Consider the following 24,989-nt stretch of genomic DNA (forward strand, 5'->3'; position numbering starts at 1 on the left):
AACAAATGATAGAAAATCTATTTAGGCCACTGTTATCATTTTGATAAAAAAAAATATCCCAAAATTAAAGAAGAAAATAAATAATTGATAAAAAAAATATGGTATACATAATCATTGTCTTATTTAGTTCTTCTACACCAAGTATATTAATTTTCTTTTCATTTGAGATTTAGAGAAATGAATTAACAAAATGGGTATTTGCCCTTTTCACCAAGGGTTCTTCAACAATGGGGGAAATGGGAAAAAATGGTCAAGAAACTAAACATACAATGCTATGCTAGCTTTTTGTTCCATTCACACCCTTTATAACCACAAAACACATACATTTACTACAAATGGGCACACAATCTCCCCCGTTAATGAGTATACAGTCACAGCACTTCCACAAATGGACAGTATATGTATATGTGAAAACAAATGAACCAAAACATGTAGTGATTTTGAAGCCAAGTACAAGGAAATCACTTGTTCTTTTCTTTTCTTGGGGTTTAGGGTTATGCGTGTGTTGGGAGCAAAGAAGAGAGATGCAAAGGAACTAGGGAACCTCCATTGATAAAATCTCAAGCTCAGCCCACCACAGTGGTGAAAGCCTTGGGGCAGCTTGGTTAGGTGCTATATTAAGAGCTTCCTTCAACTTGGTGCTCACATCCTCCATTGTCGGTCTTCGCTTCCGATCGGTCTGAATGCACTCTTGTATTACCTCACAGATTGCTTCGAGTTCTTCGGTTTTGAATGATTGGAGTGTTGGATCAACCAACTTGCCGAGACTCTGTTTATCATTCAAGTATTGAGCAGCCTGACAAAGTTTCATGATGTTAATAGTTTACCAACAACAACAAAAAACCAAGTGTTGAACAACATCAACAAGGGCCAAATTACTGAACTTCAAAATACAAGGACCTAATTTGTCTAATATTTCTGTCCCTGATTAAGTGTCATCCTAAACCATGGTACTCGGATTCAAGTTTGTGACTGTAGGATACATGTATGCATCCCAAGAAAATGTATATTTTAGAGAATCTTTGGAATGGCGTATTCTTGTACTCATATCCAGGTATCAGTTAGACACCGAGTACTTAAGAAAAATGAAGAGTCGGGGTAAATTAGAACCTAAATATACCCATTTCTCAATAGAGCTTTGCTCATTAGAGTAACAAGGTTTACGGGTATGTGTGGGATACGGGGGATGTGTAGAATATAGTAACTTAGATTCGAGTGTGAGGGTGGAACACGAGTATGTGTCTGAAAGTGGCATTTTCTATATAATTAGATAATCTTTGGAATATCATATTTCCATAGTCATCATGTTTGAGTATGTGTTTGAATGAAGAGTTGGGTTAAAGGAGAACCTAAACATACCCATTGTTCAATAGAGCCTTGCTCCTCAAGTAAACAAGCTTTACAAGTATATGTAGAACATGGATATGTACAGAACGCATATACTTATGTACAGAACGCATATACTTGGATTAGGGTGAGTGGAACACGAGTGCGTGTTAATACGAGTACTTCAAGAAAAATAGAGGGAGTAAAGTGGAACCAGAACATACCCATTCTTCGATATGGCCTTCCTCCTTAGTGTAAACAAACTTTCCAGAAATGATTTCAAGTAACAATAAGCCATAGCTGTAGACATTCGTTTCTGGATCAACAAGACATGCCAATGTAGAATGTTGTGGATCATCATCATCCGAGTTTATTGAATTAATTAGCCCCTCGAAACCAAGAACATCTGCAACCTGCGTAAAAGAGGAAAGAGAATTGGGTGTTATCACAATGATAGGAACTTAATAAAGTCAATATTGAAGGAAAATTGATGTACCTTTGCAGCATAATCATCTGTTAGAAGGATTGAAGTAGAAGTTAACTTTGCATGAGGCAAAGGAGGATTCAAATCATGGTGCAGATAAAGAAGACAATAAGCTACACCCATCACGATTCTCATCCTTGAACTCCAATCAAGACGATCCATATATTCCTCTGAGAATAAAAATGGATAATATTTAAGCTCACAAAGAATCAATATCGGATAACAAGAAACCATACATGAAAGTGATGAGTATTACCATGCAGATGCTCGTAAAGGGTTCCGCTTGGAGCATATTCAAACACCATCATCCTGCTGAAAGGTTCATCATCCACGCAGTAGCCAATAAGGTTGACAAAGTTCTTATGGTTAATTCGTGACATTCTGTCGATCTAGGTTGAGTTCCAATATAACAATTGATTGAAGAGAAATGGATAAAAAGTTATCAGAAGATTTATAAGTATGAAAAGTGATTTATGTTATGTTTGTATGCTGTGACTGTAAAAACAACAAACCTTCCTCCGAAAAGTCATTTCCAAGGTCTTTGACCACTCTTTTGAAGATGAAACACAGACTGCTGCAACGGCAATCTCGACCCCACTGGAAAGTGTCCCTTTATACACTGTGCAACCATCAATTACCCAAACTATATTGCTAAAGTCTTCACAGGCTATATCCAGTTCTGGTCGGTTTAGCTTAGGCACCCCTGCAGTTCGAATAAACCAAAAATTAAAGTTTTTCTGCATTGATCATCAAGAAACACTTTTTGTAGTGCATGTGAAGATGTAACTTGATGAAGAAAAGCCATTATGCTCACCAATAGACAGTTCCAATGATCAAACAATATATCTGACAAGTACCTGTAACAAAAGCTTTCTGCAGCTGGCCACTTATTCCAGTTTTCCAGGGACGTATGGATTTTGCTGCTCGTTTCCGGAACAAGAAAACAAAGGCCAAAAATGCAAGAAAGACAACCACACAGGCAATGATGAGATATTTCCATCTATTTTCAGCAGTTGACTCTCCATTGGAGGTTTGAGATGACCCATCAACAAGCTTCGAATTAGTCTTCGTTCCCTTAGGCACAGCAGGGAAACTTCCACTACTTCTAGAAGACGGGAGAGCAATGATCTGTTCGGTGGAAGACACGGCAGCAGCAGGTGCAGCTGGGAGGTCCCTTAACTGCAGAAGCAGTCTACGATGTTCCAAAGGGATGACAAGAGTCCTTATGTACCGGGTCATTTGTTGCTCAGACGAACCTACTTAAGAAAAATAGTATCATTGTTTCAGACAAGCATACTTTGTAATTCAATGGACTATTTTTTTTTTGTAAATGTCAACTCACCAGGCACATCACCGCAGCAACAGTCATTACGTTCAGCCAGAGAGTCCTTTCGCAACTTGAACCTTGTAAGAAGGCAAATCAGTGAATAAAGAGAACAATAAGATGATTTTTTTTAATTTAAAAAAGGAACAAATAGCATAACGAACAGTAAGAGTAAGACAGTGAATAGATATACGATAAGTTCATACCATTGTATTGACAAGTAATTCAGATAACGTGTAAGAGCTCCTATAATCGGGATGAACAATGATCCTGCTCCATTAAGTTGTCTCCCACTGCTCTGCCATATGCTGTCGACTTAGGCAATAAGTAATCAGTAAACAAGAGAGCTAGAGCTCTTAATTAATCTAACTAATCAGTTGAAAGAGAAACCATGCTATAGATGAAGCATATTAATCTCTCACACACCACACATTCAATGCAAAATCTCGACAGACTTTTTGTAGAAACAAGTTAAATGTCAAACAAGTCTTATCTGTCCAGGCTTATGAGCTGTTTCTTACAAGAAACATAATATTTTGCTCCATCCCGACTCCATAGTTTCAACAGTAGAATGAAGCAAAGCCATGAGTGACTCCCTGAACCTCAAGAATCATTCTAATTTATGAAACATGTATCTTCTAACTTAAACCCTAGCCTAGGTGATTATGTAGTTATGCCATATACATACATGTCAATGAACTATTGAGTAAGACAGTGGGGCTGATAATCAGCCAACTCAAGCAAAAATCATTACTGCAACAAACATGAACTTACCAAAGTCCGAACTTTCTATTTGCACAGCCAATGCCGGTGGAAAATATCGATGCGAGAGTTCCATCAAGCTGCAGTTTGGAGAGCAGTTTTAGCCTCCCAGGGTCTGAAGGAATGCTGCCCTCGAATTTGTTATCATAAAGTAACCTAAAGTAGAAGAAAATTAAGTTCAAGGTATCACAAAGAATAAAACATTATGAACAACCTAAATAGATTTACAAAGTGAACTTACAAGCATTTTAAAGACAGTATATTTCCTATCTCTGCCGGAATTGTTCCGCCTAAGTTATTTTCCCTAAAATACAATAACTCCAGCTTTGTAAGCTCTCCAAACTCCTTTGGAATAACACCAAAGAAACGGTTTTTATAGAGCACGCTGTTAATATAAACATCGAGAAAGATGAATCAAGTTAAGCAAGAATTAAAGGCATAATCAAATATAATATTGCATGTTACAAACTATATATACTGCCATTCAATTTATAGGATTCCACACATTCAAGCAGTAAGTTAATCTAATGCAATGCATAAAACAAGGGGCTTATACAAGAAAGCTGCTAAAGGCTACCACTAAATAGGAATTAAACAGTGAAAGATATGTCACAATTTTGTTTCCAGATAATGTATTTCAGTTAAAGTTGTGATTTTATCATCATATAATCCGACAATCCCAACTAGGAAAATGAATGAAAAGCCACTAATTCAGCAGCGAATTGTGAATCTTACAGTGATCTTATGTTGCTCAATTTCCCCAGCTCAGGTGCCAAAGTTCCTTTCAAAGCAAGGGCACTCAAATCCCTAAAAGAAAACAACAACAAAAACTGGCATCGAAACATTCATCCTTCCTAGTTTACACAATAAAGCACTTCTAAACAGAAAACTATCCCGGTAAAGATCTAAACTCACTTAGTACGACCATTTTTTTTTTGTGTGTGTGTAAACTCAGGGTATCCCTAAGCCACAGAGACTTAAGACTAATCCCTTTCAGCACAGGAGTGGTTAAGGTAAAGCCCTCCCAATAAGTGCATTTCCCAGAGTTCATTTTAAACAGCGTAGAGGAATACAGAAGTACTTACAGCATTTGCACTTTACCATCAACACAATGGACCCCAAACCACAAGCAGGGTGTGGTATCATTAGAATTCCAATTTGCAAATGAACCATAAGGATCAGAACCAATCTGAGCTCGAAATTCTAACAAAGCCGATCCTGCATCTCAAAATCCGTTTTGAAATCAGACAATCAAGTAATGAAGCGAAGCGAATCAAAGTGCAACATAAACACCACAATAAGGAATTACCATCAGTGGAGATAGCCAGAGACTCGTGAATGATAAAACTTGGAACCAACAACAATAAACTTAAAAAATAGAATCCAATTAAATTCCATTTACCCCCCATTGCTATATGACTGCAATGGTAAACAGCCAATGCTATAAAGAAACGCCAGGTTTTCTTCATGCAAAAGCTCCCCCCTCTTCCAACCTCAGCCCACAAAACGAAACACCACCACCAACAGCAACAACAAAATAGAAAAAATAAAATGAAATCTCTTGTTCTGTTTGTTTTTGGTTTTTTTTAACTACAAAACTATATTACAAAGAACAGCAAATACATGTACATTGGTGATCATATCAGAGTCTCTCATTCCTTCAGCTCTTTTATCTGATATTACAACACCCTTCTTGACATGTGCATGTAAGTCATCAAAAGCTGAAACTTAACTTGGAAAATCACCAAAAAGGGTGCACAAATTTTGAAACTTTGTTTTCCCTCTGATGTTGTTGCAATGATAATAATGGAATTTCTTCAGAAAGTAGGAATTTTAACGGGTAAGGGTGGTGGAGAAAAGAGATCCTTTTGATAAAAGTATAAAAAAGGCAACAATGAAAAGAATAAAAAATGAAAAAATGGAATTTTGAAACGACAAATTACACAAAAACTAAATGAATCAAAATGAAATAAACCCAGACTTTTTTTTTCAAATACTACCCTTTTTGACATTAACCATAATGATCTCTCTTCCTCTCAGCAATGGGGTTGGCTACAATCTTGGTTTTTTTTGTTTTTTGGTTTAATTTCTTTCAATTTTTCCAGAGAATTTTCTACCCCTTTTCCTTTTTCTCTCCTATTTTTCCCTGGAAAATTGGAGCCCCCACCAGCCACCCCCACAAATTGTGATTTTGTTTGTGTAATTACTTTCTGTTATTCTATTTTTTCTATCGTTTTTCTTTTATGGATCATACTATGATTTGCCATTTTTTTAGGTGTTTAATCTTGGGGATTTAGGGTGGGGTCCACATAAAAGTCATGATTAATTTTAGTTCAATTCATTAATTAGTAATTAGTGTTGATAAGTACTGGTGGGAAGGATCAAGGGAAAAGAGAGGAGAGGGAACCTACGTAATTAAAGAGCGGTGTTTGGGGTTCCCCACCTCCGTTTTACCTGGATTTCTCTTGTCTATTTTCTTTATGAGTTAATTGTACCGTGCATCCTTAAACTATGACTCTCATTCTAAATTAATATCTAAATTTTTAAATATTTTAATTTTATCTCCGAATTATGACTCATTCTAAATTTATTCCCAAACTTTTGAACATCCCAAACTATAATCCTCGTTCTATATTGATCCCTAAACTTGTGAATATTCAATAATATTCCCTTAAATCATTCAAAAGTTCAAGAATTAAATTAGAACTAAGGGTGTAAACGAGCCGAGTCGAGTTCAAATATTACCGAGCTTGACTCAAACTCAAAAACTTTAAATATAAGCTCGACTCAACTCGAAAACTCGCGAGTCTAAAATTATCAAGCTTGACTCAAACTCGAAAGATATTATTGAAACTCCACTCAAACTCAAAAAAAATTCAAGAGCTCAACCAAGCTCAAGACTCGAGCTCGATTCAAACTTGATTCAAGCTCGATTCAAGCTCAAGTGCTCACCACGTGGCTCAATAAATTAAACTATTGAGTTTGAGCTTTAATTTATAAGATCACTTGTGGAGCACTTGCTTCTATATTAAAGATGTGAGATATAAAAGGCCACATAGCACACATTTACAAAGCTTTTAAAACAGGAGACTTGAAGCCATTAGAAGCCACCATGCAGCTCTTCTGCTCCCCTGCCTTGCGAAAAAGCAGTAAGTTCTCTCTCTGAATACCATCTTTAATGGCTGAAAAGCAAATTTGAAGCGTTTTTATACAAGTTTCCTTGTCCAGAACCATGAATTATACGTTTCTCCACAGTGTTCATATGTCCTAGTAAAGAAAATTGACATTTACACCTTCACCTAAGTTCTATATACGTTACATATACGTGTATATATACATTTACTTTTGTAAATCATATAAACCTAACCATGCCTCCATGCCTGCAGACGAAAACCCTCTATTGATCTTAACACACAGTGACTTGTTATCGACTGAGGAGAGGATCGATGGGCGGCTGAAGATATGCGAATGCCTCCGGATATCGGAGACGAACGGAGTTTACGACATACTATGCCTCAATGAGTATGGATTCCCGGTGGAAGAATCGGACCCGGTCTCGGCCTATGCCTTGACCGAAGCCGTCTACAGGGCGTTGCTCATCTCAGATAGAGGCCACTACCCAAAGAAGAAATTCTGGGACGTGGCGCTATCGGCGCTGCTATGGTTGTTGCGGTTCATCGGCTTTTGCTTCTCCTTCCTGGCTGATGTTTTCTCCAACCTTGGCAAACATAAACTGAAGATGTGATCTTAGCGATCACAAGCTTAGCTTAACACGGGGTTTATTTGTTGTAATAAATAATAATAGCAGTACTATGGTCACTGGAATAGTGTGTTTTAGCTTTATGAGAGTGATAGGCTAACTTACTTGACAATGATGAACCTTTAGTTTTAAATGTCTCTTTCTATTGTATTTTCATTCCATCTAGTAAAACTTAACATCAATTTCTTTTTACTATATATGTCTCGACTGGAATGCTGATCAATTTGTCCTTTCTCAGGAATGAAAACACTTTCTGAACCAGTCAAAGGTAATCCGCTTGAATCTGGGTGGTGTTCATCACCAGAATCTTCCGTTGATGTGGATCATAGAGGTGTTAAGCGTTCAAATAGTGAAACTTCTGCTTCTACTAATCTGAGCAACATGCAAGGAACTGATGTCAAATTAAGATTTGCTTCTGAGCCCACCAATAACCACGAGGATTGTAGCCCCAGTGGGTCACATCATTCTGAAAATTCAAGTCTCTTGAGAAACAGAAGCCATGGAGCTGGCGAAAGAAGTAGACGTAAGCGATGGAGGGGAAGATATGATGAACTGGATTTTATTTCTGATAATCATTTTAATCGATGTGGAAAACAAGAGGTTAGTACTGCATTACAAATTGCCTGTACAAGGATATCAAAGTTATAACAGTTACATTTTGGATTTTTTTTGTGTTTTACTATAATTGATTGATAATAGAATAGTTTTATAACAGTTGCATTACAAATTACTATAATAGAATAGTTTTTATTATGAAGGGAGTGGAAAATACCAACGTGGAAGAAAAATATGAAATTGTTCTTCGGATGAAGGAGCTAGCTAGCAGAGGAATGGCTGCTGAGGTTGTGGAGGAAATTAATGCATTAGATCTAAACTTCTTTAAGCAAAATCCTGTTTTGTTGTTCCAATTCAAACAGATTAGTGTAGTTTGTACCAGCTGTAGCTTCAGCCTTGAATATTAAAAATTCCAGGTAAACTTGTCTAAATTGCGGATAAGATGCAAAGAATTGCGGATAATATTAAAGACCCTATAGTTTATGCACATTTTTGTATTTAAGTCATTGGTTTAATTCCAATTTTGTAAGTTTAATTTTACATTTACGTGAATTTAATCATCATTCTAAAGTTAGTATATTTAGCTTAAATTAGTCCTCACATTTAGATTTCTCTTAATTTAGTCTATGTTTAGGATTGTTTTCTTTAATTAGTTGTGTATATTTATTTTGCATGTTGATATGTTTATGCATAAGTATGCGATTGATTTATTTAGGAGTCACATAACATCATTTTGCATAATTTGTATGTTACCTTCATGTGCATAACTTAACCCCCATCACATAATCAGATTTAGGTTTTAGGGTTTAGGGTTTAGGATTTATTGCAAAGATATTAATTAATCGACTTGGTATCGATTTATGAGGTAAGTATTAAGTATAATTTAGGGTTTAGGGTTTAAGGTTCATTGCAAGGACATTAATTAAAATTTGAGGTAGTTGTATTCTAGAATTTTTAATATATTTTAAAATTTTATAATTATCAATAGTGTATTTTTAATATATTTTTAATAATGTAATTTTAAAAAATTTAAAATTATAATATAACATTTTTCGAGCTGCTCACGAGTTTTTCGAGTCGAATATCGAGTAGCTCGTTTAGGCTCCTTAAGAACTCGAGTCGAGTCCATTCGATTCGAGTATTTATCGAGCCTTGATCGAGTCGATCTCGAGTAGCTCGCTATCTGTTTCGTCTCATTTACAACCCTAATTAGAACATTAAAAAATTTAGGGATCAACATAGAATGAAGGTCGTAGTTTCGAGATGAATTTCGAATGGTAAAAAGTTTAAATATCAATTTAGAATACGGATCATAGTTTATGGATGAAATTAGAATGTTCAAAAGTTTAAATACCAATTAACTCTTTCTTTATTTTTATCACTTTTTTAACCTTTTACATACTTGAAAAAGTAGTTGTATTAAATTTTCAATTAATGTTGTTTTGAGGTAGATTTTATCTATTTTTATTACTTTGTAAAAAAATAACATACGTCGTAAAGTAATTTTTAAGTTATTAAAAGTTCAAATAAAATCAATTAAAATCGTTAATGTGTTGTTGAATTTTAACATTATTTTCAGGGGTGGAATTAAGACAATAAAATAAAAAAAAAGTAAATATGAATCATAATAATAGATAGATTGAAGATATCGTTAAGTTGAAATTTAAAAACTGAATATTAAGATTTAATTTACATAAATTTAAAGTTGGTGGGATAGGAAGATATTTAAATCAAAATAATAATACTCCAAATTATATAATTCTATGTGTCTTAATTTTTTAATATAATTTTTCAAAAATTTATATCAGAACATGAAATTTTATATTTATCCTTAATTTTTATTATTTTACCTAATAAAAAAATAAAATATATACTTTATAAATAAACATAAATAAAAAGTACGAACTAAGTGATCTCTGTGATAAATGACTTGTTGTTATTTCTTGAGGATCTGAGTTCGAGCGCCATAGATTCGAGCACGAATCAAGTGTTCAATCTCAAAAGGTTGAGCTTTTATTTTTGAACAAATATTACTTTGTATTTAGTCTAGATTTAAGAAGGTAAAGTTATTCTTATAGTATTATATGCGCCTATTCGGTATTAAAATTTAGAAGATGTTTTTTTAAGAATCGAAAAAATTGAAATCAAGTTGTATGTTCCATTAAAATTCTAAAAGTCAGGCCAGCCCAATCGAAATAAAAATAATATAATTTAATTAAGTTTCAATTTGCTTGATTAATTAGGTCATGAAACAATCACAGATTCATAGTGAACTCCGATTTATAACAAAGTAAAATGAAATACAAACCATACAAATTTATTTAATTTCGAATGATTTAACACAACAAACAAAATGCAAACTACTATAGATTGCATTTATTTTAGAAAGGGGTCACATTTTTCTTAAAAAGAATACAATTATATGATCGATAACGAATACAAAATCAATCATTACAAGCATAATAAACAAATACAAATGATTAACGGATATTATAAACTCATTTTATTTAGAAATGATATAAATACAATCATATCGATCGACAATTTCGTATGTCATTTATTTACAAGCATAATGGGTTGCTTGATTGCCTGTAGATGAACTGGTGAATGCCAAATACCGTGCAAAATAAGTCTTCATCCCATCTTATAGTTTATTTTTTACAATATACTTCAACCGTAGTGGTATAATGCACTTACATGTATGTAATACATGGCTACAAGCTTGCAGAAATATACGAGTGAGATGATTCTTGTTGCTTAAGGCTATCCGCAACATGAGCAATCACTCCGATGCCGGCATTATGAAACCATTCGTTTTTCACCTGAAAGGGTACGGGGGTGATCATATGAGAAATTGAAAGGGAAAACAAACTTGCAAATCAGAAGTTTTAAGATCGAAATGATACATGGATATTATTGTACGCAAAGAAGGGCCAAAGCGCCGAATGAAAACTCACATCGACTTTTTTCCATCCCAATTTATGTAAACCTTGCATCATTTCCTTTGTTAATAGAATAGGTGCGTTAATGTCTGGGGAGAATGATAATCATCTATGATAGCCAAAATGGATTACCTTCCTTGAGCTCATGGTATTCCGCCGTATTTGTTGCATTAGGTGCATTCTGTGCCTCAGCCTTTGCTTTGACAGCTTCCTCAGGAAAATGAGGGCCGTCGGAAGAAACTGGTGGACAGTACTCCACATCGACAACGTGTTTGTAACCATATACCAGATCCGTATAAATGTCAGGTGTACGCATGAAACCGGGACGACTCTTGTTCAGTACTTCTATTTCATTACATTATAGTTTACCTTGACAAGTTCTTTCTCCCTCCTAATAGAGGATGTACGTCAACCAACCATATCTATTCGATGTCAAAGAAAGAGCCCGTCGGATAGCAGATAGGAAGGAGTAGAAAGCAACATAGGTAGCTAAATATGGTAGAAGGGAAATGATTCCGAAGAATACGATCATAAGATACATTTGCATACAAGGTGCGAGACCTAAATGCACCGAGGGAAGATCTGCAAAATTGAAATTATAATCATAAAATCAGACATCAAAACAGCCCAGACTTGGTTCCATACCCACGAGTTGAAGTCTTAAGATTCAAATCCACAACTTCCCCCTCAAAAATCATCACTTTTATCAAAAGATAATAATGATGATGACGGTGGTAGTAGTAGTAGTAGTCACTGTAAAAGCTCACTTTACGTACAAAAATTTTCCATCTTCACAATCAGATGCCATCCTCAAAAGCAGTGGTGATCTGCTGGGTTTGCCATCAGTAAGAAATAGTTGTTTACCGGTCCGACCAAAAATAACTGGAGCAATTGGTGGGGCAAGTTTCTCTAGAAAAGGAAAGCCTAAGAGAAATGGAAGCTGAGGCACCACAGAGAGTAATATTAGAAACTGCAGTACACATGCAAAAAGATGATAGTAGTACAACCATTAGAAAACAGTATATGATATACCAGAAGCATGTCAATAACATCAGAACTATTGGAGACGATCATTTGAACTTAAGACATTACGAAATAAACTTGATAACCAACAACATCGAGAACTAACTTGCTTTCTCCCTTGGACCCCAAGATGTGGTGTAGCCAAGGTAATAAAACTGACTGGCTCCAGTCCAACAATCATTCCTCGTCTTGAAGGGGATGAAGTTTGTAAATTTCCGTCTGAATAATCAGTTCCATTGTTAGACTGGGTACCACTTGAATCATTTTCTGAGTAAAGAACAGCAACTGCATATCTTGCAAACAAGCCCCCAAGAGAATGAGCTAAAAACGAAATCCTTTCAGGCTTTGAGTCTTCTGTACAACTTGCAGAACCTATTAAACCGAAACAAGGTGAAGGGAGTAATCAATACTGCAGCAAACTAAAGGTCCTTCCACAAAACTCTCAAGTTTGAGACAGAATTAACAACTCACTTCATCCGCTAAGCGCTTCCCAGCTCCATCAACCCCAGCAACGGTTTTAGTACGGCTGTTAACCGAACTTGTTGCAACAAATTATTACATAAATAAGGAACAATAGATTATCGTTATACATACAATTTACATGAGATTGAAGATATGAACAAATACCATAAATCAGAAAGGTTCTCCCAAGCATCCTTTTCAACTCTGCCTCTGCATATGTCCAATCACTAGGACTGCGTTATGGAAATGTTTCAACCAATTTGATATCAAATTCAAAAACAAAAAAAAGGCATAACAAATCACATTTTAGCATCAGTTATTCACTCAATACTATTATGCATACCTAGCCAAGATGCCATGAACAAGAACAAGAAGGTGATCGGGCTCATTTTTTCCATTCCCGATGCAGTTGGATGCAATAAAGTCTCCTTGTGTAGTTGTACTCATTGCTTGGGCTCTAAGGCCTTGATGTCTCCAATTACTATTTGTTCCTTTAAAATGTTTATAAAAAAAATCAAGAATCAGCTAAACAGAAAAGGTAATATCAAGAAATAAAAAATAATAATTCAAGTTATGTAATATCAATATCAAGAATTCAAAATGACCATTAATGCAATTTTTACACTTTCATCACCAATTAACATATTTCAAGTCCCTAAGTTCCTAATTGAATATCAAAGCCTCAAAAAAATCAATGAGATTCATTTTCATTTTCTTTTAATATAATCAATCACTCACTTTAGCATAACTTTAACTATTTTTTTACTTCGACTTACAATTATAATCACAATTTCAATTACAAATAATACAACATACGAATATCTAGAACCAGAATCAACTAAAATACAATCAGAGTAATAACCGAAATAAATTTGAATCTAGATCCGAATAAATTAGAGCATAACTCAGTAATACTAAGACTTAAACTAAATCAAAATTCCACATATGTAGGAATACAATAAAATCAAGGATTCAAAAAAATCAAATTCAAGTAAAAGTACGTTGCCGGAAGAGAAATTCAAATTGTTGGAAGAAGAGGAGGAAAAAGAGGAAGAAGACGATATTGAACCGAACGGACCAATGAAACTGGTTCTGAAGCTACAATTTTTGCTCTTATTACTGAAAATTGTAGAAAACACACATCCTGTTTGACTCAGAGAAGCCGTTGCCATGTGTTTTCTTCTATTTATACATATATCTTAATATTAGCAAATAAGGTTGAGTGTGAATTAAGCTAGAGTGGTGGCTGAGTGGTTATGATGTATGTGAGGTTGTTGAGTGCTGTGAGTGCGTGTGTGTGTGAACACATAGCTTTCTGTTGAGTTTGTTAGCTGAGCTGTCATGAGTTTGTTAGATAACAAGTTGTATAAAAGGGTATTAAGTCCTCAATGAAATGCATGGAATTACTTCTTTATTCTTATTGTTAGTCTCTTTAAACCAGTAATCCATTATGGTATCATTCGTCGTCTGTTCTTGAGGTGCTTCGCTTCGCTGCTTCAGTTGCTGCAGGAGATGGATTTGTTGGCTACCAAGACCTTCACTCACAAGAAGGTGAATGTCATTCTTGATGAATCAAATTTCTTACTCTGGAGGCAGCAAGTTTTGCTGACTGTTCGTAGTCATCGGCTCGAGCGGTTGCTGACTGGTTCGTTGCAGCCTCCGCCTGCCTTTGTCGCACAAATGAACTGTATGATGAATTTGTCGCACAAGATAGTGCGTTGGTTTCGTGGCTGCTGTCAACGATCAGCTTGCATCCGCTCTCTCAATTTGTTGGGGCAGAGGCTGCGATGGCTGTTTGGAACAAGGTCCTGCAGTTCTTTGCAAACCGCTCCACCACGGTAGTCATCAGCCTCCATTATAAGCTTCAGTCACTCAGGAAAGGAGATGACAACATGCAGACGTACTTGACCTGGATCAAGGAAGTTTGTGATGTGTTGGCATCGTGTGATAATGTCATCTCCACCGCAGAACAAGTTGCGAGTATCTTAAAGGGTCTCTCGATGGAGTATCAACCATATGTTGCTTTCATTACTACAATGAAAGACTCACTATCTCTTGATAAGGTATGTTCGTTGTTGATTGATGGCGAAACTCAGATTGTTGGGTTTGACGCTCGAGATGATCATTTTCCTATGAGTGCGCATGTCACCAATATGAGTAATAACTCTAAGTCTAGTCATGCGAGCTCTTACAATCGGACTGATTATCTCAATGACTTTGGCTATGCTGCTCGAGGACGAGGTCGTGGTAGGCCCAAGGTTCAGTGTCAATTATGTGGCAAGAATGGCCACCTTGTGGTTGATTGTTGGCATCAGTTTGATCAAAATTTTTCAGGTAGGAGTTCTGGTCGTGGTTCTGCTGGAAACAACACTGGCCGTGTTAATTACTCAAGTACTGAAGCTTTGCAAGTAGATGGTGATGTGTGTTCCTGCTACACAAAATGACATGTTGAAGCTCATGTTGCACATCATGACTCCTGGGTGGTTGACTATGGCGCGTCACACCATGTGACACCTGATGCATCGACCATTGATCTCAAATCTGATTTTTCTAGCCCAAGTAAATTACTAGTTGGCAATGGTGTACCTCTTTCGATTCATGCTATTGGTAAATCTACTTTATGTTCTAATTCTCGAGCGCTTATGTTAAACGACTTATTGCATGTCCCTAAGATTACAAAGAATTTGTTATCGGTGTCTAAGCTTTCTAGGGACAACAGTATTTACTTTGATTTTTGAGCTACAAGTTGCTATATTCAAGATGAACGGTCTGGTGAGCTTTTGTTGCAAGGTGAAGAACGAGGTGGTCTCTACTTCTTTCAAGTGGATGTTGATGCTGCGAGTAGTAGTCAAACAATAGCTTATTTTGTTCTTACTTTAAATAAATTGTATGAACTATGGCATAGGCGTCTAGGGCATCCTGCACATGAGACCCTAAACAAGTTTGCTAATCACTTTATATAGTTGTTGATAAGAAATTGAATGAACAATGTGTTGCTTGTCACATGGGCAAAAGCCATAGGCTCCCTTTTACTGATTCAGATATAGTCTATTTTGTTCCATTTCAATTAATCTACACTGATTTATGGGGACCGTCACATGTGGTTTTAAATGGTTACAAGTACTATGTGACTTTTGTAGACGCGTGCACACATCACACATGGTTGTACTTGCTAAAGGATAAGTCACAGGCAGTTCATACGTTTCAACTGTTTTAGCAGCTTGTTTCTACACAATTTGATTTGAAAATACAAGCTGTGCAGAGTGATTGGGGAGGAGAGTTTCGCAGCCTGTCTCGTGTGCTTCTAACAGTTGGTATTTCGCATCGGTTAACTTGCCCACACACGTCTGAGGAAAATGGAGTCGTAGAAAGAAAGCATAAGCATGTCATTGAACTTGCTCTCGTACTCCTTGCTCAAGCATCTATGCCTCTTAAATTTTGGGCTTATACTGCAGTAATGGCAATTTATCTTATTAACAGGCTGCCAACTCGAGTCTTGCAAGGACTGTCTCCGTTTGAATCGTTGTTTCATAAAAAACTCGACTATGCTTTGCTCAGAGTATTTAGGTGCAGATGTTTCCCGTATCTACGCCCTTTTAATCATCATAAATTGGAGTTCAGATCGCAACCGTGTACATTTCTGGGTGTGAGTCCTCAACATAGAGGTTTTTTGTGTCTTGGGGCAAATTACCGAGTTTATGTGTCTCGACATGTCAAATTTGACGAGTGGCAGTTCCTTTTTGCAGTTGAAAATAATGATGGTACGTATGGGTCTTCTGGTATGACTAGTCGACTTCTTGTTGTTGTCATGGATATTCGTAGGTTGGGTGATGTAGCTCATGAGATGCTTGGAGATCAGCAGGCTCCAGTGTGTGATCATGAAGATTCTGTTGGCTCGTCTAATGGTCTTGAAGATTCATCTGCGTCACTTGATGATAATGAAGTTAATTCCTCATCTCCAGAAGAGGTTGTTGCACCTAATGAGTCTGCGCAGGAGTCTGATGTCAATCATCATCCCATGTTGACTCGTAGTAAATGTGGAGTTTACAAGCCTAAAGTATATTCCATCATTGTTAGTGATGGTGTTCCAGCTAACGTTCATGAGGCCTTAATGTCACCCAACTGGGCAGCAGTGGTTAATGCTGAATACTCAGCCTTGGTTCAGAACAAAACCTGGAGTCTAGTTCATATGCCAAGTGATAAGGGTCTTGTCAGTTGCAAATGGTTGTTTAAGCTTAAGAGGAATGATGATGGTTATGTTCATCGTTATAAAGCTCGGTTAGTTGCTAAGGGGTTTTCACAAGTCCCTGGTCATGACTTTATCGATACGTTCAGCCTAGTTGTTAAATTTGCAACAATATATGTGGTCCTTGATATTGCGGTTGCTAAGGGCTGGTCTCTAAGACATATAGATGTTGATAACGCCTTTCTCAATGGTGATTTGATTGAAGATGTTTATATGCGACAGCCCCCAGGTTTTGAACAATTTGACTGTGTTAGATCTCTTTTAGTGTGTAAGCTGAATAAAGCCTTGTATGGGCTTTGACAAGCTTCACGGAACTGGAATGAAAAACTTAAAAATAGTCTGCTTGAGTTAGGTTTTACGGTTTCATGAGCGGGTGCTTCCTTGTTTGTTCGCATCTTGAATGGCTCTTGCACATATCTTTCAGTCTATGTCGATGACATAGTAATCACTGGGAATTCAGATGATGACATCAATGTTGTTGTGTAAATGCTGAACAAAAAATTTTCTTTAAAAGATCTTGGAGAACTTTCATTTTTTCTTGGCATTGAGGTCAAAAGGAGAGGTGCTGACTTAGTTCTTAGCCAAAGAAAATACATTCTGGAATTGCTGGAAAGAACGGATATGCTTCGAGCCACTCCAACATGCACTCCTATGATAGCGTCATTGAAAGGGTAAAGTAAAGGGAGTGTGTTGTTGTCCAATGCACGTGAATATCGTAGCATCATTGGTGCATTATTATATGTTTGTCATACACGACCTGAAATTGCCTTCTCGGTTAATAGAGTAGCTCAATTCATGCAAGTACCATGCGAAGAACACTTGGTAGTTGTTAAGCGTATCCTACGTTATCTGGCTGGCACAACAGATTATGGTCTGTTATTTTCGGCTGTGGATATTAGGCTGTGTGTCAAGGCATTTTCAGATACTGATTGGTCTGGTGATACTGGCGATAGGCGTTCAATGACTGCCTATTGAGTTTTTCTTGGTAACCGTTTAGTTACCTAGGTCTCGAAGAAGCAGAAAACGGTTTCTCGTTCGACGATGGAAGTTGAATATCATAGTATTGCTAAAGCTAATGCCGAGGTAACGTGGGTTGTTGCGTTATTAAATGATCTACGATTGAAGTCATCTGATGATCCCGTTGTTTGGTGTGATAATACAAGTACATTTGCAATGTCTGCTAATCCTGTGTATCATGCGAAGTCGAAACATGTTGATCTTGATATACATTTTGTTAGGGAGAAGGTTGCAACAGGTTGCCTAAAGGTGAGTTATGTGTCTGCTGGGTTTCAGCTTGCTGATGGATTTACTAAGCCCTTGACGAAGGCACCGTTTAAGTATTTCGAGACAGACTTCATGTATGTCCATGTTAAAATAACAAACGACAGAAGAAGAGAAAGATGGGAGAATGTTAGCAAATAAGGTTGAGTGTGAATGAAACTAGAGTGGTGGCTGAGTGGTTATGATGTATGTGAGGTTGTTGAGTGCTGTGAGTGTGTGTGAACACGACTTTCTGTTGAGTTTGTTAGCTGAGCTGTCATGAGTTTGTTAAATAACAAGTTTTATAAAAGGGTATTATGTCCTCAATGAAATGCATGAAATTACTTCTTTATTCTTGGTGTTAGTCTCTTTAAACCAGTAATCCATTACTTAAAATACTCTTCCAATGCAGGCGCGAACAAGAAGGGGGGGAAACAAATTTCCCTCGATTAGCGATCTCTGACTGCTGTCATCATCTGCACCATAAAACTTCTCATCCTTTGGATATATATATATATATATATATATATATATATATGATAATGATGATATGTTATCAGTTTCTCATCATCATGATGGGTTTTGTTGCTATTTTTGAAAGTGAAATATTTGAAGGATTTCGGGACAAAAACAGAGCTGCTTTTAATTTTGTATGGAATTTAGGAATGGATGTGAGGGAGGGAGAGCGATTGTATATTTGCATTACCTAATTTTAGGTCACGGACCAATGGAATCTAGTGTCGTGTTTTTTTAAGTAAACTATGCCGATAATCACCCTTTTATTGTTTTTCTTATTTTAGTTATTAGATTTTTTGATAAAATATCATAATATTTTTATTTTTATTTCAGTTCTAAGATTTAAATAAACACTAATATAGATATTAGTATTATTTATTATTATTATTATTATTATTATTATTATTTAAATCATTTTCTCTCCTAATTAATATTGATGTGTCAGCATCTAACTAGTCTAAATAAAATTAATAAAAAAATAAAATATCAATATTAATTAAAAGAAAAAATAATATAAAATTTTAATAAAATATATATATTTTATATAAAATGATGAAATAACTTAATAAACAATTTACATTCTCCTCCTCCCCACTTTCCTATAAATTCAGGGATGTATCGAGGGGTGAGTGTGGACAATTGTCTCGAAAAAGTTAAAATTATTATATATTTTAGTTTTTTTTATATATTTTATATTGAAGATATATTTTCGTCCCTAAAATTTTATAAATTTAAATACGTCTCTAAAATTTTAAAAGTTCAAGTTCAACCCCTCAAACATAAAAGCTTGCGTTCGTCCGTCCTTACCTATCATAGTTACTAAACTAAGTGATATTAGGTCGCTGAAGGTTCCTCAAATATAACTAATTTCTCCTCTAGTTCGTATGCTATATTAGCGAGGTGGCCTGCTCGTTTATTTTGTTGGAGAAAAATATTACTGGGAGACTTTCATGTGCTATTCTCCAGGTAACAACATGGACAGGCAGGATAAAAATAGCTAAAGCCGAGATAGCGTCTGCTAGGTGTGGAATGTTCGCATAAGCCACCAATATGATAATAATTAGATCGTTTATGCTCAACTTTGACTCTCAATTCATTACAATTAGGGATAATAATTTAATCCAACTTAATCGAGCCATGTATAGATTGAATCCTAATATCTGGCAATCGATTAAACTGACCTATATTTATATTTCAAACAGTAAAAACAATGTAGATCAGGCGATAGATACACAACTGTTGCAGTGCAGAAACCAATATTCTAAATACGAATTTGAATCTTAACATTTACAATCTTTTTCTAATTATAAACTATTATCTCGTTGATGGCCGCTTTGATGTGAAAATCCTTTCGGTGGCCAACACAATGCAATTAACCTCGATATCCCCTACAACTTTGTCATTAAGTGTACATCCAGTCGGTATAAATAATCTACCTACTTCATGTTTAAGGTCACAACAACAATCAATTGCATCAAAGGTTTGAAATGGCAGAGAAGGAAGGAGGTGTTGTGAAGAAAGGCCATGAAGAGGGAATGGAAATGGCCATTGCTCTTCTCCAAGAGTTTGGCCTCCCATTGGGACTTCTCCCTCTTGAGGATGTTATCGAGGTCGGTTTCGTAAGGGATACGGGCCACATGTGGATTGTGCAAAAGAAGAAGGTTGAACATAACTTCAAGATGATCAAGAAATTGGTCAGCTACGACACTCAAATTACAGGTTTCATCGACAAGAACAAGATCAAGAAGCTCAAGGGAGTCAAGGCTAAGGAACTCATGTTGTGGCCCCCAGTGAATGAGATCATAGTCGATGACCCACCTACTGGAAAAATCCACTTCAAGAGCCTTGCTGGTGTCACCAAGACGTTTCCCATCGATGCATTTGCTGCTGGGCAGTAAAAATTGAACCATCTTGGTCTCGGGAACCACAAATTCCTCAGTTCAAACTCAACTTATATAACCTATACTACAATGTATGCAATTCACTTGATAAGAATATGAATAGTTTTATAATCATGCAAGTACACAACAAAGAACAATAAAAACCAAGTGACTTTTTTCACTCAATGGCTAATCCAATCTCCATAAATTTACTTGGCATAACACAGATTCACTCATTTAAAATCAGTTCCTCTCATTTATCATCCAAGTTCGAACATGATTATCCAAGACTTCCATGTTAGAGAGTGTACTCGTATCCGGATATACATCGCATACACTTCATGAAACACGAAGAATCGGAGTAACATAAAGAAACAGAAGCAGCAATTAATAGAAATAGCCATCCATTACAACAGGATAGCATTTTGTTGGTGTTATTGAATCATCTACAAATGTTAATCTCCAACAACAAACTACCAAATTCGATCATGGAATTAACTAAGATTAGTTCATCAAGCAACATAATAAGCCTGGTTCTTTAATTCCTTTTTTCACATATAGCACTCATCTATCCTATTCTTATGCAACTGAAAAGCAGGATTCACCCAAGCTCCACAATTGCATTGCATACCTGCCCAATTAAACGAACCCAATCGAGCTTTACACCCTATACACTGAAGCTTCTCTTCGACATATCCGTCTTGAACCGGTTGCATCCACTTCAACGGCTCGACGAATATAGAGGAACATTGGGTGGGTTCCCTCTCTTCGTCCCCAACGTTATGCCCACTCCTTTTTCTCCACTTAAAACATTGCCCACCTTGCCCTCGTTCGTGTGGAACTATGCTTTCCTCCGAGGCAACGATCCTTCGGCATCTTTTGCAGCGGTAGAGAAGTTGCGGCTTTGAAACGGGCTCCGAATTAGAATCATTCGTCGATTCCATCTGTTAGACAAACGTAAAATTCACCATTGAAACAGAATCTTATAGTTAAGAAAAAATCTGGGTTATATTACAATAAATTCAAGAACAATAGAACATGAATCGAAGCAAAAACAAGTAAGAATTTAGGTTTTGAGAACGATGAAGGTTACCTTGGCAAAGAATCAGCAATCAATCATTCGATCGATCGCGGTGTATAATTTGTTCGTTCCCAGTCGTTTTGGTTATATATATGCGTTCTTGAGACGCGGCCATTTAAATCGGTGACGTTTGAAGATGTTGGGCTTGTGGGCCTTGTCTAGGTTTTCATATTCGAGACAGTGGGTCAAGCTAAGTTCATTTTGGACTTGGGTATGAATTCTTTTTTAAGAATGGATGAAGGCAATTGTTTTCAAACTTGTCTCTGGACCTTTTTTTTTTGTTCATATTGGTATCGGAATTTGATAACTTTCCCAATCTGATCCCTAAACTTAAATTTTTAGTCCTTTATGAATATATGGTATGACGTTTTTAGTTTGAGTGAAGTACACTAGGAATCACTGAACCATACACAAATGATTTTTTCTAGTCATTAAACTTTTAAAAATTATAAGATGATCATTAAAGTTACAAAAATATAAAAAATTATCAATATGATGATACAATAATAAAAAAATTTGTTTATATTAGTTACCATTTTATAAAGTTTTGATACTTTTGTAGCATTGCAATAATCAATTTGTAACAGTTTGATTAATCTAATTATTATTATGTAACTTTTGAAAATTTATTGACCAAAAAGATCATTTGAACATAATTCAATGACGAGAAAATCTTTTGTATCTTAATTTGTTCGAATTTAATTCTAATTTTAATTTTTTTTAAATCAAATCTAATTTTATTTAACCCAAAAATAGATAATTAAAATCTCATAACTTCATCCATCCAACAACTAAAAGAAGAATTTTAAACTTTATTTCAAAGCTCAAGCAAGTGGATATATAATATGAAGTGGGTATAATGATGATTGTGAGGTGAAGAACACGATTTGTACCTAAACCACGTGTTAGATGAGGGCACAACAAAGGGTGATGCAGTGATGCTTTCAAATTGTATAATAATGTAGTATTCAAGTGGCCGTCCACTTTAACACCACAACTCATCTGCTAAACTGTAGCCCACCTTATCCATCTTTATATTATTTATTTCTATATATATATATATATATATATATAGTTATTTATATAAATTTTTTAAAATAAATTTAAATTTCAAATAAAAAACAATTACATATATTGAAATTTGAATTAAGATCTAACTCAAATTATTGAATTTTATTATAATTTTAATAGTTAAAGATTATTTAATAATTAAATTTATTTAAATAGAATACTTAATGAAAAAAAAAGACAATGACTAAGTAAAGATTGAATCTTAAGTAGATAAGTTGTTTAAAACTCTAAAATGTATTAAAATAAAAAAATTAAAAGGGGTATGAATCATGAGTTTCTTCAGATTTCTTTGGACTTTTTAGCTGTCAAAAAATGATATTGTTTTTAACAAGAAAACGGTCAATGTAGAAGGCTTATTTGGCTTAAGACTGCAATCTGAATATCATTCAAACTTTCAATCCAAGAATTCATTCGTTGCCCCGAAGCTATTCAAAAGGTAAGCTCTTGATTGTTGTTCGGTGTTAAGGCGTTCCCACCTTGAGGGTAAAGTTTCTGTATTGCAATTATGATGTGTTATCTGCGTGTTTTTGCTGCTATGGTTCAGAAATGGATGGTCGCGTGTTTCTAGTGTTTATTTCTAGTTGTGTCATCTGCCTATTTCCTGCTGCTCTAGTTCAGAGTTAGTTTTGTTATAGTTGTGTTGTCCTTATTGCTGCTGTGCTTGTGTGTTGAAATCCTTGTTGTGTGAGGTATTGTGGACGTGAACAGGTGGTGGCATAAGGTCTATGAGTGTTGATAGGACTTGATCATTGTTCGATTGCTGCAGATGTGTATTAGGTCGGGAAGCATTGATGTTTAGTATTGTAAACCATGGCTTGTTATACAGCCTGTTTTTTAATTAGATCTATAATCGTGGTACATTCTTTTCCCTCCAATTAGATTTGAGGAGATTTTTTTAATGAGACACACGTTTGTATTTATGATTTTATCGTGATGAATAAAATATACAAAATCTCCCCTTTTTCATAAAAAATCAAAGATATTTTGTGATTTCTACTAGTCTCCAAACTAGCATAGTTATTAAAAATATGATGAGATTCAGCTGGAAAACGTAGATGATGTTTGATTGATTTCATTAGTGATTTAATACGCTCGAATCCTACATCTTTAACATGTATCATTGACTTATTTTATATATAAAAAAAATTGATTCGTTTGATTTCAAACTCAGAAAATTAAAAATTAATATGATAGTGATTAGTTTGACGAAACTCTATATCATATTATACGCTCAAATTATATCTTGTACTCGTTCGTCAACAACTATAAACCTAACAGTTTTTATATTTATTTTTAAATATCGTTCTTCGATACAAATCAATAAAATAGAAGAATAAATTTGCATTCTCGATAAGATTGTCCCATTACCGACTGGAATAGGGACCCTCTATGTCTGCCTTGTAATTTACACGTTTCGGTGATTAGATTGACGTCGTGGGAGAACCGCTCAGCTTAATTTGTTTATTTAAACCCAATTTATATACAATTTTGCATACCTCATATTTAATCAAGAGAGCATAAAAAAATAATTATTCCTTAAAAAATAATACCTTTTTAATTAGTATTTTTATGGGAACTTCCTGGCGTGCACTTTGCAGGATCTTATGAGATTTATTCAACAACTTGATCATTAATTTCAGCACATGGACTAGTGTTCGTCAGTTGGGTTTTTATTTAAGATATTGATAAAAAAATTTAAATTTTTACATTTACATTTAATGCATCGATTTATTGATCCAAAAAAAGATAGTATATTAATTCGATTAAATCCTACAACTGAGGGAGGCTAATTGCCAATATCCACTAAATGATTTAATAAAACTTAATGTTATTTGGCAGCTATCAAGGTTACTACAACCGGTGGTTTAATGCGTGATCATATAAGATTTTGATTCGGGAGATATATCTATAGCATTAGATTTTGCTCTATTTTTTAGTACGAGTTCTGTGTTATTTTTTACTAGTTAGATTGTATTTAAATATATATCATATGAATGTAATAAGATTAAATCGTATGATAAAATGATCTGATCATAACTGAAAAGGTTAAAGTTGATTTCGTTTTTAAGGAAAGGGTGACTTCTTTGTCACAATCAATTAGTTTAATGATTTGTTTATAACTATTTGAAACACAATGACTCGTTTGAAATTTTATTAATAATTGAACGACCCTGTGATGTAATTTAACCAAAAATAAATGGGGAGCTCGTTTAATGGTTGGTAACTTGGTATACGGATTGAAAGATCAACAAAACGTGGAAGAATACAAAGATCTCTACGTTCCAAAATTTTGTTTC

General features: G+C 35.3%; 4 protein-coding genes and 1 pseudogene across 4 annotated transcripts; 2 read left to right on the forward strand and 3 right to left on the reverse strand.

The window, feature by feature from the left end:
* Nucleotides 1-360: 360 nt before the first annotated feature.
* LOC120119476 (protein MALE DISCOVERER 2-like) lies at nt 361-5,305 on the reverse strand. The gene is made up of 13 exons (XM_039139294.1): nt 5,206-5,305; nt 4,982-5,114; nt 4,632-4,703; nt 4,138-4,281; nt 3,909-4,052; nt 3,341-3,442; nt 3,153-3,214; nt 2,668-3,066; nt 2,323-2,513; nt 2,067-2,199; nt 1,823-1,980; nt 1,551-1,739; nt 361-796 (listed from the first exon to the last, which is right to left on the reverse strand). The coding sequence occupies exons 1-13, from the start codon at nt 5,303-5,305 to the stop codon at nt 536-538; spliced, it is 2,088 nt and encodes a 695-aa protein (XP_038995225.1). The 3' UTR covers nt 361-535.
* Nucleotides 5,306-7,896: 2,591 nt separating this feature from the next.
* Nucleotides 7,897-8,618, forward strand: LOC120120012. Its single transcript, XM_039139775.1, has 2 exons — nt 7,897-8,256; nt 8,415-8,618. The coding sequence occupies exons 1-2, from the start codon at nt 7,897-7,899 to the stop codon at nt 8,616-8,618; spliced, it is 564 nt and encodes a 187-aa protein (XP_038995706.1).
* A 2,745-nt stretch (nt 8,619-11,363) lies between these two features.
* On the reverse strand, nt 11,364-13,830 carry LOC120119160 (annotated as a pseudogene).
* Nucleotides 13,831-20,147: 6,317 nt separating this feature from the next.
* On the forward strand, nt 20,148-20,558 carry LOC120120013. The gene has a single exon (XM_039139776.1). The coding sequence runs from the start codon at nt 20,148-20,150 to the stop codon at nt 20,556-20,558; it is 411 nt and encodes a 136-aa protein (XP_038995707.1).
* Nucleotides 20,559-21,091: 533 nt separating this feature from the next.
* LOC120120014 (probable inactive dual specificity protein phosphatase-like At4g18593) lies at nt 21,092-21,484 on the reverse strand. Its single transcript, XM_039139778.1, has one exon. The coding sequence runs from the start codon at nt 21,482-21,484 to the stop codon at nt 21,092-21,094; it is 393 nt and encodes a 130-aa protein (XP_038995709.1).
* Between the last annotated feature and the right edge of the window lie 3,505 nt (nt 21,485-24,989).

Source organism: Hibiscus syriacus, unplaced genomic scaffold (assembly GCF_006381635.1).
Source record: "Hibiscus syriacus cultivar Baekdansim isolate YM2019G1 unplaced genomic scaffold, ASM638163v2 tig00110332_pilon, whole genome shotgun sequence".
Classification (NCBI taxonomy): Eukaryota; Viridiplantae; Streptophyta; class Magnoliopsida; order Malvales; family Malvaceae; genus Hibiscus; species Hibiscus syriacus.

Excerpts from the sequence above, each read along its gene's own strand:
- LOC120120013 (XM_039139776.1), top strand. The coding sequence starts at position 20,148 with ATGGCAGAGAAGGAAGGAGGTGTTGTGAAGAAAGGCCATGAAGAGGGA.
- LOC120119476 (XM_039139294.1), bottom strand. The coding sequence starts at position 5,305 with ATGGGGGGTAAATGGAATTTAATTGGATTCTATTTTTTAAGTTTATTG. Across the intron at positions 4,282-4,631 it reads TTGAGCAACATAAGATCACT|CGTGCTCTATAAAAACCGTT; the intron begins GTAAGATTCACA and ends TTATATTAACAG. Across the intron at positions 3,215-3,340 it reads AATTACTTGTCAATACAATG|GTTCAAGTTGCGAAAGGACT; the intron begins GTATGAACTTAT and ends CCTTCTTACAAG.
- LOC120120012 (XM_039139775.1), top strand. The coding sequence starts at position 7,897 with ATGAAAACACTTTCTGAACCAGTCAAAGGTAATCCGCTTGAATCTGGG. Across the intron at positions 8,257-8,414 it reads ATCGATGTGGAAAACAAGAG|GGAGTGGAAAATACCAACGT; the intron begins GTTAGTACTGCA and ends TTTATTATGAAG.
- LOC120120014 (XM_039139778.1), bottom strand. The coding sequence starts at position 21,484 with ATGGAATCGACGAATGATTCTAATTCGGAGCCCGTTTCAAAGCCGCAA.